Below are 16,831 nucleotides of genomic sequence, written 5' to 3' on the forward strand. Positions count from 1 at the left end.
AAAGCTTAGGAGCAACATTTAACTGGAGCTTTGTTGTCCAACAACGTCCTTGCTGAGGAGCTAAGCATTTGTTATCGGTCGACCCTCCTTCAATTTCTATCTCCACAATGACAGTCAGGAATCGAAGCAAAGGCATTTAAAGCACAAAAGGAGTCCATTTGGCCCACTGCATCCGTACTAGCTTCCTATGGCACCCATCCAATAGTAATCCCATGCCATCCCCTTTCCCCACACCCTCTGCTTCAGATACTGATCTAACTTTCCTTTAACAGTTTCCTTTAACTAGTGTCTGTTTCAGTCATTCCCTGTGGAATTCACACTCCAGGAACACTCTACATGAACACCTTTTCCTCATTCTCTCCCTCCATTCTCCTAACACCGAGGGTGGAGGTTTCCCGTCCGGCCCACCACGGGAATTGTAGAGGGCGGGACAGGACCATGCAAAGGGCCGTTGTCCTCAGGCGGGACTTTCCGGGTCTTGGGGCGAGCGCCGCTGGAAAATCCCACCCCTAGAGTCCCGACTGACCGAAGTCACCGAGTCTTTGTCAATTATGTTTACGGCTCCCTGTGTACCACAGGAGGTAATGGCATCTCCCATTTACCTGATAGTAATGGCATTGTAAGTGGGTGTGCTTGCTGACAGGGCAAGGCTGTGTATCAACAGCAACAAGAGGACAACTTGTTGCAAATTGCTGCAAAATTTCCAATTCCAATTCTCTTCCCACACCTGGTGGCGCACTAAGGCAGACTTTCATCTGTTTCCATAGCTAGTAATTCCTGGAACAGCTCACTAATCTGTTGCCAGAGGCTTATAGCTTGAGGGAAGGATCTCCACATCAAGCGTGGCTCTTACCGCCAGCCATTGGCTAGGTTTAAAATGATTTTCAGGTTGATGCACTCAACCTGTTTGACCATGCTATGAACACACTTCTGACGAAGGGTCATCCAGACTTGAAACGTTGCCTCTACTCTCTCTTCACAGATGCTGCCAGACCTGCTGAGATTTTCCAGCATTCTTCCCTCTTTGTTTCAGATTCCAGCATCCGCAGTATGTTGTGTTTATCAACTGACCTTCCTTGGCCATCTAGTCCTGGGGTGGGACTGGAACCCGGAGCTTCTGGCTCAGAGGCAGGGACACTAACCCATTGTGTCACAAGACCGCCCTGCAGAATCGTACTTTCGGATGAATTAGGTCAACAATGGGTCCCCGCTCACTGCTTTGGACACTGGTAGAGAGGCTAGAATGCTGTCACAGAAGAAAAGGGGATGGATACAGACGCGGGGCCCAGAGATGAGGGAATGTTGTACATCTTAGAATCCCTACAGCACAGAAAGAGGCCATTCGGCCCATCGGGTCTGCACTGACCACAATCCCACCCAGGCCCTACCCCCACATCCTTACATATTTACCCACTAATCCCTCTAACCTATGCTTCCCAGGACACTAAGGGCAATTTTCGCATGGCCAATCAACCTAACCCGCACATCTTTGGACTGTGGGAGGAAACCGGAGCACCCGGAGGAAACCCACGCAGACACGAGGAGAATGTGCAAATTCCACACAGACAGTGACCCAAGCCGGGAATTGAACCTAGGTCCCTGGAGCTGTAAAGCAGCAGTGCTAACCAGGGTTCTTCCGTGCCGCACTGTTGTTCTAACCAAATCGATCCTGAATTCCATCCATCCAAATTCCTAAATCCAAGCAATCTTTTCAACCTGAATATTGAACACATGGGAATGGGAAATATTGGTGAATAATTCTGCTCCCAATTACAGAATAAGGTCACGTCTGAAGACGAAATTTGTTAATTTCCAGCCGTGCCAATTCGGCACGGGTTTTTCTTCAGTCCCCGACTGAACGACAGGTTACCTACCCTGAGGCAGAGAACACGGCATAGATAATTGGATTCCTCGCATCTTGGGTTTGCTGCACAAATATATCCTCTGGGGAAACAGGAAAAGAAGTGTTACTTATCATCAGCTCAGAGCTATGGGCATTTATATTTTATACAATTCCTGAGATACTCACCTCAGTATTGAAAATACTCTGCTGGTGAACACTAAATATTACCAACCCTCCCGCCACCCAACTCCATCCCCAACACTGATTTAAACTTGAGCTGAAAGTTTCAAAACTTATTCTCATAAGCAAAGGATATTTTGTCATAAGTGCAATTGTGTTCCATTAAAACTCAACAAGAATGGATTTAGCACGGCCAATCATGGCCATGGGGACAGCATGGTGGCACAGTGGTTAGCACTGTTGCCTCACAGCGCCAGAGACCCGGGTTCGATTCCCGGCTTGGGTCACTATCTGTGTGGAGTTTGCACGTTCTCCCCGTGTCTGCGTGGGTTTCCTCCGGGTGCTCCGATTTCCTCCCACAGTCCAAAGATGTGCAGGTTAGGTGAATTGGCCATGCTAAATTTTCCCTCAGTGCACCCGAACAGGCGCCGGAGTGTGGAGTCTAGGGGATTTTCACAGTAACTTTATTGCAGTGTTAATGTAAGCCTACTTGTGACTAATAAATAAACTTTAAACCTGCACATCTTTGGAGTGTGGGAGGAAACCGGAGGAAAACCTTGCAGACACGGGGAGAATGTGCAAACTCCGCACAGACAGTGACCCGAGGCTGGAATTGAACCTGGGTTCCTGACGCTGTGAGGCAGCAGTGCTAACCACTGTGCCACAAGTGGAATTCAAAGAAGATGACAATATTCAAAGCATATTACAATGGAGACTCACTCTCCTTCCACTATTTCCCCCCTCCCCCACAACACACACCCCTCCTCACCCCTCCCCACACCAAGCCTGCTTGTATCTCATCACCTAGACTGCTTCCCGTTGGGCCTAATGAGTTTGCGAAAGCTGTATGATTATGCATCAGCAGCAAGACAGACTGCAGTATAATGAGGAGAAGAGAGAATTCTCTCAATGTTTTTACTGGTCAAAGACAGACCATTATGTTGAAATAAATGTTTCCTTAATGGTTATCAGGTCTCTGGAGTACCATAAACTAATCACAAAAGTCAGGAAGAGGTTGCTGATAGGTTTATAGATTATTGCATAACAATTCTCTGTTTAAAACTACCTAGAACTCTGAAAGACGGAGCTAATGAGTCAGGAGGAGTAGGGAGCGAGCCAGGAATCCTGTGAAGGAGCTTACCCATGACTCTGAAGAGACTACAGAGCTAATCAGGAATGTGCATATTACAGAAGCAGCCAAAAGCCCACAGGGTGAATAACTACATTGAGATTACAACACAGAAACAAAGCCCGTGGCCAAAAAGGTCTATGTTGGCATTTATCCTCCACACGGGCAGTCACCTCCATCCCTCAGTCCTCCTCACACTCCTTGATTTGATTTGATTTGATTTATTATGGTCACATGCATTGGGATGCAGTGAAACGCATTGTTTCTTGTGTGTTATACAGACAAAGCGTACTGTTCATAAAGTACATAGGGGAGAAGGGAAGGAAAAGAATGTAGATTGTAATGTTGCAGTCATAGCTAGGGTGCAGAGAAAGATCAGCTTAACCTATGGTCGGTCCATTCAAAGGTCTGATGACAGCAGCAGGGAAGAAACTGTTCTTGAGTCGGTTGGTACGTGTCCTCAGACTTTTGTATCTTTCTCCCGACGGAAGAAGGTGGAAGAGAGAATGTCCGGGGTGCGAGGGATCTTCGATTATGCTGGCTGCTTTTCCGAGGCAGTGGGAAGTGTGGATGGAGTCAATGAATGGGAGGCTGGTTTGCGTGAAGGACTGGGATTCGTTCACGATCCTTTGTAGTTTCTTTTATCCTCTTTATTTATTTATCATTGTCACAAGTAGTCTCACATTCACAGTTACTGTGAAAATCCCCTAGTTGCCACACTCCGGCGCCTGTTCGGGTACACAGAGGGAGAATTTAGCATGGCCAATCCACCGAAACAGCAGCACGTCTTTCGGACTGTGGGAGGAAACCGGAGCACCCGGAGGAAACCCACACAGACACTGGGAGAACGTGCAAACTCCACACAGACAGTGACCCAAGCCGGGAATTGAACCCGGGTCCCTGGCGCTGTGAGGCAGCAGTGCTAACCACTGTGCCACCATGCCTACCATAAAAAAACCACTCATCTGACCTATTCTGAAACACGGTCTCCTGCTTCATGTGACAGTACACTTCACACCTCACACTGTGGAGAATGTATCTTCCATCTCTGTTAAATCACTACATTTATTCCTCTATCTATTCCCTTTGTTCTGGACAGCCCCCAATCATGAGAAACAACCTGCTTCTATCTATTCTCTTGCATCCCTTCATAATCTTTAATAGTTTGATCAAATCACCCCATAATCGCCTCAGTTCCAATATTTCAAATCGTATTTATATTCGTAGTTCCTCACTACATGTGGCACCTGGTGTATCTGTGCCGTAGTCTATTGCTTTTACATCCTTCTAATAGAATAGAATAGAATCCCTACAGTTCAGAAGGAGGCCATTCAGCCCAACGGGTGGAATTTTCTGGCAGCGCTCACCCCAAAACTGGAAAATCCTGCCCGCGGTCAACAGACCTTTGCATGGTCCGCCCCCTGCCTGCTACCATTCCTGTGGCGGGCGGATCAGGAAAATTCCCCCATCAAGTCTACACTGACTCTCTGAAAGGCCCACCCACTGCCCTGCCCCCGTAATGCCACGCTTTTACCCCGCTAATCCCCCTAACCTACACATCTTGGGATGCTGAGGGACAATTTAGTGTAGCCAATCCGCCTAACCTGCACATTGGACTATGGGAGGAAACCGGAGCATCCGGAGGAAACTCATGCACCCACAGAGAGAATGTTCAAACTCTACACAGACAGTCACCCAAGGCCGGAATTGAACTTGGGTCCCTCGTGCCAACCACTGTGCCACCGTGTCACCCCGATAATCTTATAGTCTGGAACTCACATCTGCACACAGTACTCCACATCTGCTCTTACTATGGTTCAATACAGATACATGATTACATCTCAACTTTCATATTCCATACATACCGTCGTTAACCCTTTTATGAGCATTTCCAGTTGGGGTGCTGGATTTTACATGGAGCAGAATTCAAAAGTCTCTTTGCTGTTCCCCAAACCCAGCTCTCCCCCATTCAAAGAACAACGTTCCTTTTCCTACCACCTCGCACTTTGGATTCCATTGTTTTTGCCCTTTACAAACCACCTTCGCAATAACCCCTCACAGCTTCTCTGCACGGTCAGAATTAACTCCTGTGCTTCTTATTTTAGTATCACCTGCAAATGAAGATAACTCCCCCTCTAGCCCTGTATCCAACCAATTGATACTCATGGTGAACTGGAGCAGTCTGGCACCTTGTGGGGCGCCGGAGGAACCAGACGCGATTTTCACGTCTTCACAAAGAGAAATGGAGAATGCAAAAAGCTCAGTGTTGTACGGTTGGAAAGCTTTCCCAGTTCAGGCAATGCAGGAGCCAAGTGCTGTTATTGTTAAAAGCAGATTTTGCTAAAATTTTGCTCTCGTCATCAGCTCTGGTGAATTAACTTAACGGTATTTGTTTAAAAGCTGCTTTAGCCGCAGTATTTTGGGGGTTTGCGTGGCCCGGTTACCCCTGTGATTTCCAACTGGGGGTAAATTTCTCATCTCCAACTGCTGGAGGCAAAACCAGTGGTGGCTCAACCTGGGCTTTTGTTAATGTGGGATAGAGTATCTTGCAGCTATTACAAATCTAATATCCATCCCTTGTGCCTATTATAACACTGGAATACAACATTTGAATCATTATAAATATACCACGTCATGTGCGCTCTGCCTAAAGGCAGGTTATTGGCTCATTGTCTGCTTATCCTAAGCTGTGTTCTCAGCAGTTTTTCGCAGTGGATCGTTTGCCGTTGCCTTTTACTCTGGGGGGGGCATGGCGAGGAGGCGGGTCCCAAGTCTATCTCAGCCGGAACAGGAATCGAACCCACGCTGTTGGCGTCATTCCGAGCCACACACTAGCCATCTGAGCTAACCAACCCTCATTATAAATATCTGTGTGTGTTAATATAAGGGTAACAAAAGGCTGCTTACATTCAGAAAGATTATTCCTGCGGTACAGTGCTTAGCACTACTGCCTCACAGCGCCAGGGACCCGGGTTCGATTCCCAGCTTGGGTCACTGTCGGTGCAGAGTCTGCACGTTCTCCCCGTGTCTGCGTGGGTTTCCTCCGGGTGCTCCGGTTTCCTCCCACAGTCCAAAGGACGTGCTGGTTAGGTGCTAAATTCTCCCTCAGTGTACCCGGACAGGCGCTGGAGTGTGGCGACTAGGGGATTTTCACAGTTACTTCATTGCAGTTAATGGAAGCCTACTTGTGACACTAATAAATAAATGTGTGTATTTATTTGGCGAATGAAAAATGGATCTGATGAATGCTCTATAAAGACTCATAGCGTTGTAAAGTACAATTATATAAATATTCACAATGGTCCCTCCTTGGTTGCACTTGTGCGCCGGTCTCTGATAAAGTCTTGTCCTCTGGGTTCAGATTTAGTTGTATTATTAATGTCCTGAAAATCTTGTTTTCCTTCTGGCTGTAACAACTCTGGAGAAATTGATTTGGGCAGATTCAACCCATCTCCTAATGGCACCACTCCACAACACAAAAGTGCCTGCAGTTCTGTATGAATTGGCACAAGGCTGACAAGCTCGCTCAGAGGATGGCTGATGTGGGGAAGTGGAAAGCTTCACATCGATGCCTTCCGCAGCCTGAGGCAAATTGGACGGAGTCTAAGCAGCATGAGTGTAGAACGGGATCTGCGTTACATCAGCTCCAGGTATACTGGATGCTGTGACCAGGGGAACAAACGGAACAAAAGCATATTGCAACCCTGAACACCCAGTCCCCTCGCCTTGACAAATCAATGCCTTGTGTTATGTTAAAACAGAAAATGTTGAAGATACACAGAAGCTTAGTCCCGCACCTGAAAGAAAATTTAATGATTTAAAAAAAAGCTGTGGCAGCGATTTCGCCCAAAACATGAAGATGCGAACTGAGTGAGTGCCAGCTGTGCTCAGTGGGTACAACCATGGGCAAAAAACTGTGGCTTCACTAAGAGAGAAGAAAATTAAAGTTAAAGTTTATTTATTAGTCGGAAGTAGGCTTACATTAACACTGCAATGAAGTTACTGTGAAAATCTCCCAGTCGCCACACTCGAGCGCCTGTTCGGGTACACTGAGGGAGAATTTAGCATGGTCAATGTGCCTAACCAACACGTCTTTCGGACTGTGGGAGTAAACCGGAGCATCCAGAGGAAACCCACGCAGACACGGGGAGAACATGCAAACTCCACACAGACAGTGACCCAAGCTGGGAACAGAACCCAGTCCCTGGTGCTGTGAAGCAGCAGTGCTAACCACTCTGCTAGCATGCTGCCCTTGAACAGTCTTCTCAATTCTTCTCCTGTTTAATTTACAAAGACGTCATTCACCAGATGTCAATACATTAAAGTTAAAATTTATTTATTAGTGTCACAAGTAGGCTTACATTAACACTGCAATGAAGTTACTGTGAAAATCCCCCAATCGCCACACTCCGGCGTCTGTGTGGATACACCGAGGGAGAGCTTAGTATGGATAATCCACCTAACCAGCACACTTTGCATATTGTGGGAGTAAACCGGAGCACCTGGAGGAAATCGACGCAGACAACGAGCAAACTCCACACAGACAGTGACCCAGGCCAGGAATTGAACCCGGGTCCCTGGTGCTGTGAGGCAGCAGTGCTAACCCACTGTGCCATCCCAGATGCAGATGCAGGAATCTGAAACAAAAACAGAAAATGCTGGAAAATCTCAGCAGGTCTGACAGCCTCTGTGGAGAGAGCTAGAGCCAACGTTTTGAGTCTGATCTATGACAAAGGTTCATCCAGACTTGAAATGTTGGCTCTATTCTCTCTCCCCACGGATGCTGTCAGATCGGCTGAGATTTTCCAGCATTTTCTGTTTTTGTTGCTGTTGTGTCAGGTCCTGTTCCAGAGACTTGGGCACAAACAAGGCTGACACTGCAGTGTGGTACTGAGATGGGAGCTGCGCCGTCAGAGGCATCATCTTTCAGAGCAGGTTAACACAGATTATACAGCTACTGGGGGTGTTTTTCCAGCTCTTCCCGCTGGCAGGATCTTCTGGTCTGGCCGATGGCAAGTCCCTGCCATGGTTTTCCTGGGGTGGCGGGGGAGTGGAATCAATGGGAAATCCCATTGACAGCAGCGGGACTGGAAGATCCCACTGACGGGCAGTAGGAGGTTGCCTCCCATCACCAAGAACCATGCCGCGGGGATGGAGGGCAGAAAACCCCCCATTACTACATTGCTGTGTATGGGATCTTGCTGTGTACAAATTGGCTGCCATGTTACCCAGAAAAGCGGCTGCACTTCATTGGTTGTAAAGTGCCTCGTGAGAGTGGCAAGGATAGATACATTTTTGAATGGTAAAGGAATTGTGGGGAGTGGGCGGGTAAGTGGAACTGAGTCCACAAAAAGATCCGCCATGATTGAATGGCGGAGCCAGCTCGAGGGGCCAAATGGCCTACTCCTGCTCCTAGTTCTTATGAGACCTTGAAGGTGTAAATAGAGCTAAGTAAATGCAGTTAGCCTGCCATGTGCCTGCAATGTTTATAGCTTTTCTCTTCTTCCCTAGGCTATGTTTAGGTTGCCATTCTCCCGCCATTGCCTCAGAGGATTCTCGCCTGGTGACCATATCTTCCAGTAGTCCTGGCTGGGACAGCACTATGAGAGTGAGGCCTCCCTGGAAGGAAGCGTCTTTGCATCTTCCCCCTTCAATAACCCAACTGACCTTGAAGAGTCAGTGGAAAGGCCCAGACAGCACTCTGGCCACAGCAATGGCGTGTCTCAAAATACTTTCTGCATTGACATCCTTCTCTAAATAAACCATCCTTTTTTTTTGGAGGGGGGTGGCTTTATTCCTCATTCCGAACCTACGGAAACAAAATTCTTTTCCAGCAATGAATTTGCCTTGTGATCCAGTACAATTGCTGCGGGATTGGGGAATACTCAAAAGTGAGGCCTTGTTTTTCACTCTGTCTTTGAGTGATATTTTTACAGGTGCTGTTGTGAACATACATACGCCGGCCCATTTCCCAGGATCTTTACCCTGCCTCCCAGATAGACACTACCGTCATGACAGGATGATTACTAGAAAAATTCAATAACTTTAGATGTGGCAATGAATAAACATTCAAATGAAAAACACATTTCCCCACGCAGGAGCAACATCACTCTTCTCCCTCCCTTTCTCTAATAAAAAGTTGTTTTCAAATATTCTCCCCCCCTCACTTGTGTTTCTCAGCAATGGGCCTTTCCCCTGTCACTGGTTGTTTTTATTCATTCACGGGATGTGGGCATCACTGACAAGGCTGGCAATTATTGCCCATCCCTAACTGCCCTTGAACTGAATGGCTTTCTCGGCCACTTCAGGGGCCAGTTACATAGAAATATAGAAACTAGAAGCAGGGGGAGGCCATTCGGCCCTTCCAGCCTGCTCCGCCATTCATTATGATCATGGCTGATCATCAAAATCAATATCCTGATCCTCCCTTCCCCCTTGATCCCTTTAGCCCCAAGAGCTATATCTAATTTCTTCTTGAAATCACGCAATGTTTTGGCCTCAACTACTTTCTGTGGTCGTGAATTCCACATATTCACCACTGTCTGTGTGAACACTATACATTTCCCATGGCTAATCCATCTAGCCTACACATCCTGGGACACTAAGGGACAATTTAGCATGGCCAATCAACCTAAACTGCACATCTTTGGACTGTGGGAGGAAACCGGAGCACCCGGAGGAAACCCACGCAGACACAGGGAGAATGTGCAGACTCCACGCGGACCCAAGGCCGGAATTGAACACGGCTCCCTGGAGCTGTGAGGCAGCAGTGCCGACCTGTGTGCCACCGTGCCACCCATCAACAATAAAACATCCCCTTCCCAGTTGTCAAACTTCAGAGATGGGACATAGTAACTACTGTCAAACAACTAGTTAACCGTTAACTCTCGCGCCATTTAGAAGTCTAGTAACTTTGGTGTAGAATACAGGTTGCGTGGAGTGTTCCTACTATTTTTTCTTGTTTAGAACTCTGCAGTGAATGAGTAATTAAATGAGCTGTGGGACGCAGGTCTGCAAATTGGTTCATTTTAATCTGCAGTGCGTACAAATCCTGACTCAAACTGAACATTCCTTGGCAAAGCGGCCGTGCAGTTACTCGGCCTCAACAATATAATCCGTACGTGCTTATTTTCCAGTAATAAATCAGGAACTCACCTTTGGCACGACCGAGTAACATGTAGAGACGCAACATGTAAAACGAGAAGTCAAATTCCCCAACTGCACACATTATAGACTCGTTTTACACAAAGGTGTTTGGAGAAAAATGGCAGTGATTTGTTCTTTATCTGAGTATCTGCTGTCACTGCGTTCCATTGTGAGTTTGAGCAGTGCTTATTCTGGGTGTCTAACTATTAAAATAGGAAGAAGGGAAAATGTCAGAGTTAATGGTTTGGGAGATTTTTCTTTCCTTCCCTCCGCGAGCTTTATTTTTTTAATGTCACGATGAGGGCCTGTTGAAATGTGTGCAAATAGGCTTTTGGGGAGTGCCAGTGCTGGCAAGTTACCTCAGTAACAAGAAGGATTTGGCAGCTGTCCCAGGTTACAGTGAGGAAGGATGGAAGTTATCAACTGGTGTGACAGTGACCCGCAGAGGGAATGCTTTGCACTCCATCGGCTCACTCGCACAAACAGAAAGGAAAGGTCAAGGAACTTGCATTTATATAGCAGCCTCAGCAAGTCTTTGAATCCTTCTTTGATTTGATTTATTATTGTCACATGTATTGGGGTGGCACGGTGGCACAGTGGTTAGCACTGCTGCCTCACAGCGCCAGGGACCCGGGTTCGGTTCCCAGCTTGGGTCACTGTCTGTGCGGAGTCTGCAAGTTCTCCCCATGTCTGCGTGGGTTTCCTTCAGGTGCTCCGGTTTCCTCCCACAGTCCGAAAGATGTGTTGATTAGGTGCATTGGCTGTGCTAAATTCTCCCTCAGTGTACCCGAACAGGCGCCGGAGTGTGGCGACTAGGGAATTTGTACAGTAACTTTTTTGCAGTGTGAATGTAAACCTACTTGTGACACTAATAAATAATAAATAAACGTAATCATCTATAATGTTTGCACATTGAGAAAGTTGGACAATAGATGGATGAATCTCAATAAAACCTTAAAGATTGAACTCGAGCTGATCTGAAACAGTTGCCGTTTTGCAAATCTCTGAAACCAATCTACTGATTGAAAGGACTTTGTGCTCTATTGGGTTGGAAACATGCAGTGCAACATCAGCGTTGGTGCAGCGCTGTGAAATCTCACTACTCATTTTTAACAATCACTTTTTTACTAGTCAAAATAAACACTTAGTGGCTATCACACAGTGCAATTTCAGATATGTGTCCGGAATGTGTTGTAGTCTGGCCAGAGTTGAATTGGCTGTTTTTGCCCTGTTATAAGTGATAATGGTGCTTGTTCTAATACTCAACCGTCAAGAGAGGCCCCAGGAATGTTGTAAGTCCCACTCCAAAATTGAAAAGTTACACTTGTTCCGTTCACAGTGATGGATGCTGCATGTTGAAGCAATGAAGCAACTCCCCAGCCCAGTATTCCGATTGCTATCCATCCCTGTTTATGTGTCAGCGTCACAAGTAGGCTTATATTAACACCACAATGAAGTTACTGTGAAAATCCCTTAGTCGCCACACTCCGGTGCCTGTTTGAGGGAGGATTTAGCACGGCCAATGCACCTAACCAGCACGTCTGTCGGACTGTGGGAAGAAACCGGAGCACCCGGAGGAAACCCACGCAGACACGGGGAGAACGTGCAGACTCTGCACAGACAGTGACCCAAGCTGAGAATTAAACCCGGGTCCCTGGCGCTGTGAGTCAGCACTGCTAACCACTGTGCGACTGTGGCGCTGTAACTCGTTCCCCTGTATAAAATTTGAACTTCAAGCATCTACATTCTGGTTTTCGAGTGGTATGACCGAATGGCAAATCCTTCGAATGCAATTATCAGAGTGAGGAAATGCCTAAAACATCTTACCCTTTCCACAGTTAACGTTAAGTGTCCTGTGGTCAGGTACAGCATGGGTCAGTTGTCACTTGTAATCACTATCAAAAGTGTGCCCACTGTCATCAGGGTATATGTGTGCAATCACCAATGTCTAGGCCATTACTAAGGCAGCAATAGAGAAGGATTGATGAATGTTTTCATGAAGATTTGTTCCGTTTGACATTGATACCCAGAGGCTGCTGATCCAATTGTTCCTTAATGGTGAACACCATTAGCCTCACTTACTATCATTACTCCTAATGTGTTTGTAAATACATTCAGGAAAACTTCTCATTCCCCAGCATGTCGAATGGACCTACCTTATATTAAGCTGATCTTTCTCTACACCCTAGCTATGATGTAACACTACATTCTGCACCCTCTCCTTTCCTTCTCTATGTATGATGTGGAGATGCGGGCATTGGACTGGGGTGGGCATAGTAAGAAGTCTCACAACACCAGGTTAAAGTCAGACAGGTTTGCACAACACCAGGTTAAACCTGTTGGACTTTAACCTGGTGTTGTGAGACTTCTTAATGTTCTCTATGAACAGTATGCTTGCCTGTATAGTGCACAAGAAACAATACTTTTCACTATATACCAATACATGTGACAATAATAAATTAAATCAAATCGAATTGGAAATAAATAAGTTCTTACATCATGATACAAAATTAAAGAGTTTGACCTGTGCAGTTACACATGTCTGAAATATATTAAAAACATACAGGACTTTTAAATCCAATTTTCCCTGGGACAATATTCTAACAGTGTCACTACACAGCCTCCCCTCTGAAGAAGGAGACTCTTATCCCCTCCTGTTGGGTGGGACTCAAACCTGTGCTCTAAAACAAGCAAAAAGATAGCCTTCCAAATGACTTTGCCAACCAGTCTTTCATGTCTTTTGAATGAATATTGCGACACAGAATTGGCTCTGTTAAAAGTTGAGTTGATCTTTGACAGTCAGGGGTTGCGGATATTTTGATTTGCTAAATATTTACATCACATTCCTGTCAATGAGTCAAACCTATTGGGTCAACAGCAGTGGTCATTGGAGCTTTGCGGAAGTCACACATTGTTCAAATTAATATCTGTAATCAAAATGTGGAATCTTAGATGGTAACTTAAGGTCAACGTTCCAATATTCAACAAATTGACAATATTTTCATTCTTGTGGACATGTGGGGGAACAAACAGGAAAACCAGGAAATAAATATAGGATCAAATGGGAACAATTCTGACTGTGATCTGGGAGTACTTTGATGCCATGTTAAATGATTTTTCTCTACATTAACATACGCTCTTGCACTTGACAAGATTAAAGCATGGAGTGAGAGGCTTTAGACTTACGCTGGTCACTGGGATCCACAGAAATCTTCTTTTGATCCATGGATTTGTTGGAATTTACATTGGGCAAAGACCAACATCTTTTCCCAAAGGTAGGGGAGTCTAAAACTAGAGGGCAGAGGTTTAAGGTGAGAGGGGAGAGATAGAAAAGGGTTCAGAGGTGCAATTGTTTTCACTCAGAGGGTGGTGAGTGTCTGGAACGAGCTGCCAGAGGCAGTAGTGGAGGTGGGTACAATTTTGTCTTTTAAGAAGCATTTAGACAGTTACATGGGTACGATGGGTATAGAGGGATATGGGCCAAATGCGGGCAATTGGGACTAGCTTAGTGGGAAAAAGTGGGTGGCATGGACTAGTTGGGCTGAAAGGCCTGTTTCCATGCTGTAAACCTCTATGTCTCTATGACTTGTCAGAGTTCACTCTGTGTATTGGAGACTGACGGGAGTCCACTCTCTGTACTGGAGACTGACAGATGTTCATTCTGCCCCCAGAAACTGCTGGAAGCGACACTGAGCATGTGAGCAATTCAGTCATTCAGTCCAAGTGTCACAATCCATGGATGCTCAATCTGTGCGAACAAGGCCTTGTCAAAACTTACTCCAGATGCGGGCCCCACTGAAATATATTCTGAACCCTGAGGTCTGTGGCAAATTCTCTATCCGAATACACCCCCCTGGCTTAATCATTACAGTAAGATCTCCACAGGGAACATCACAGTTGAGATCGAGAGGTCACTATGTGGAAAATCAGTGGCCACTCGCTGCACCCTGCATATTCAATGGCACCGTGCTGAGCATTATTCTCCAAAACTAAATATTATCTTTAGTTTTATGGGCGATGACAGCAAAGAGAAAACAGAGTCGCCACCTGGCATGCTGAACGCATTGCCAATATTTTACTTGTGTGTTTGAGTGTGCTGACTGAACGCAATCCCTGCTTCCAGATTCCCATTTTCTTCCCTTCAATTGAATGTGCTGTGGGGAACTTCATCGCAGCCGAGTAGGATTAACATTTTGTTTTGTCAATAGAATGAAATCTTTATTCAACCTCATGCCCGTAAGCAGAGCACGTTCCCTGTTCAGCATCAAGTGTGCCACAGGGCTTTTTAATTATCAACGCTTCCTCTTGGGAATGGTGCAAGCACTTGCTAGGCGGGATGACCCTGTGAGGGACAAAGGAGTTGAGAAGGGAATGGGGAGGTGGGGGGCGGTGGGGGGGGGGGGGGGGGGGGGGGCGCATTGAGGGAACTTGGAGAGTGAGGCTCTCAGAGGAACAGCAGGTCCAGTTGACCTAGCCAAACTCCAGAAATGAAATCAAATGCTTCCTGTCAGCGTGACGGTCAATGAGATTCCTCACTGGAGGCTCCGGTTGGGAAGCAAACTAACACAGCGTCGCTAAGGCCTGAAGCCCATCGGGACGGCCTTTTGAAGCCATGATATCGCAAGCCCAGCATACGCATCACTCCTCAACTCCGCATGGTCTGGCACTGAGCCCGGACAAAGTAATGATTTCTTTCTCTAAAAACAAGCAAACAGCATACCAACAAGAGTATCCAGTCACTAAATGGTCCTCGGGGTAAGGCCGCATACTTTACTGAATGAGGAAAAGGAAGCACGCTGATTTCACAGAACTGTGTTTTAGTTGCTGATAAATCATCAACTCTTCTGAAAGGGCTTGCCCTCGAATTTATTAACAGAGTTTAAAAGAATCTTTTGATGCATGGCAGGGGATCGAGGTGACTCTGAACCTTCCGCTCACCACCGCAGAAAATTCCCTCTCCACCCACCACCCTCCCCATTTTGATGTCATTAATTCTGTGGAGTTGCAAATGGGTTAGAACAACGCAAGCGATTGTGTGATGCAATCCCTCCACCTTCTCTGACCACCAGGCATTAGGATAGATGTCATCACTGGCCCCGTTGCCCAGGGAGATCTATCTCCTGATTTGGACCTTCCGGGAGAATTATTTGCCAATCCCTATTAGTAATTGTATGTTGCAATTATGAGGACAGTGGGCCTGGATGGGATGGACATAGGATGTGGGTGTGGCTGGTATTTAAGAATGCTGTGGATCCGGAATCTGGAGACACGTGTAGGCCAGGCTATTTCCTTCCCTGAAGGACATTGGTGAACCAGATGGGTTTTTTCCGACAATCGACAAGGTCACATCCAATTCCAGATTTTTATTGAATTCAAAATTTCACCATCTGACATGGTGGGATTTGAACCTGGGTCCCTGGAGCACTGGATTACCAGTGACAATACCACGATACCACTGCCTCCCCAGTCAATTAATCCTTTTTGCCGTGAACGCTATAAGCCTTCAGGGGCAGAACCTTTCATTTTGCCTTTTTACCATTCGCTGGCTGTATCTGCTGGTGCTGCCTGAGGTAGCTATTCCACAGGAGCCACGGTATAAAAACACAGCCTAGAGGTGTTAATGCACTATCCCCTTTGTGCCTACCTCCCAATAAAAATGGAACAGCAGAGCCACACTTTCCAACAACCCCTGCAGAATGCTTTGTGCTTTGAACTGGTGGAGTGCCTCCCGGTCACATCGCTTGGCTCACCAGCCCAACTTCCTGGCAATTCTCATTTATTCTCAACTAAATCTATCAATTTGGCAACCAAGTCAAACAGTTAGCACTCATTGTGCTGTTGGTTCCTGATGCAGGTGATTAGATCCAGATTTGAAGCACAACCATGGAAACATAGGGGCGAACATGCTGCATAGACCTATCCCGAGAATGTGTGAATAGACTCCAGAACTGTAAGGTACCATATCTCCACACAGCTCTCAATACTTCCATTGTTGAACATTGCTTTCCAGCCTTTTAAGATAAATTCTGTCGTGTAACCTAAGCGTTCTATCGGTGCTGGATTTCATAAAAATCGAAGCGCAATGTTTTAAGATGCTTTCAGAGATCTCTTTCAATGTAAGCTGTAATTAAAGCAGTTAGGTGGCATGGAGTAATGGTTTAACCAGTAACAAACTGGACACAGTACCTTAGTGGATCCTGTTGCGGTGTACCCACATATTTTATGGTAAAGTGGGTAAAGTGACCCCTGGCATACAGCTGCCGCAGCATGTACCATAGCATCATAGTTAGAATCTTACCACGATCTGGCACATAACCACGAGGCTTACCATGCAATGGCGCACACAGACCTCAGAACTGCTGGAGGTGGTTCTGTGTCACTGGTTTGCTGTGTAATGATTTCCAGATTTTTTGGGGGGAGATGGAACAATCCCAGCAAGGATTTTCTGCGAGGAATTATACATCCTCTTCCCTTCCTCCCTTTCCATCTCCTCACATTACACAGCGATTCCCCTGGCGGAACCTCTGTAAATG

General features: G+C 46.3%; 1 protein-coding gene across 2 annotated transcripts in view; it reads right to left on the reverse strand.

Annotated features, from left to right (window-relative positions):
* The window catches only part of LOC144491705 (semaphorin-3F-like), a 240,715-nt gene that overhangs the window by 23,564 nt on the left and 200,320 nt on the right, over positions 1-16,831 (reverse strand). For both annotated transcript variants that reach the window (XM_078209906.1, XM_078209907.1), the window contains one exon: positions 1,875-1,944. In XM_078209906.1, the coding sequence (XP_078066032.1) occupies positions 1,875-1,944 (70 nt within the window). The remainder of the gene's footprint in view (positions 1-1,874; positions 1,945-16,831) is intronic.

The sequence above is a fragment of the Mustelus asterias genome, chromosome 3, assembly GCF_964213995.1.
Source record: "Mustelus asterias chromosome 3, sMusAst1.hap1.1, whole genome shotgun sequence".
NCBI lineage: Eukaryota > Metazoa > Chordata > Chondrichthyes > Carcharhiniformes > Triakidae > Mustelus > Mustelus asterias.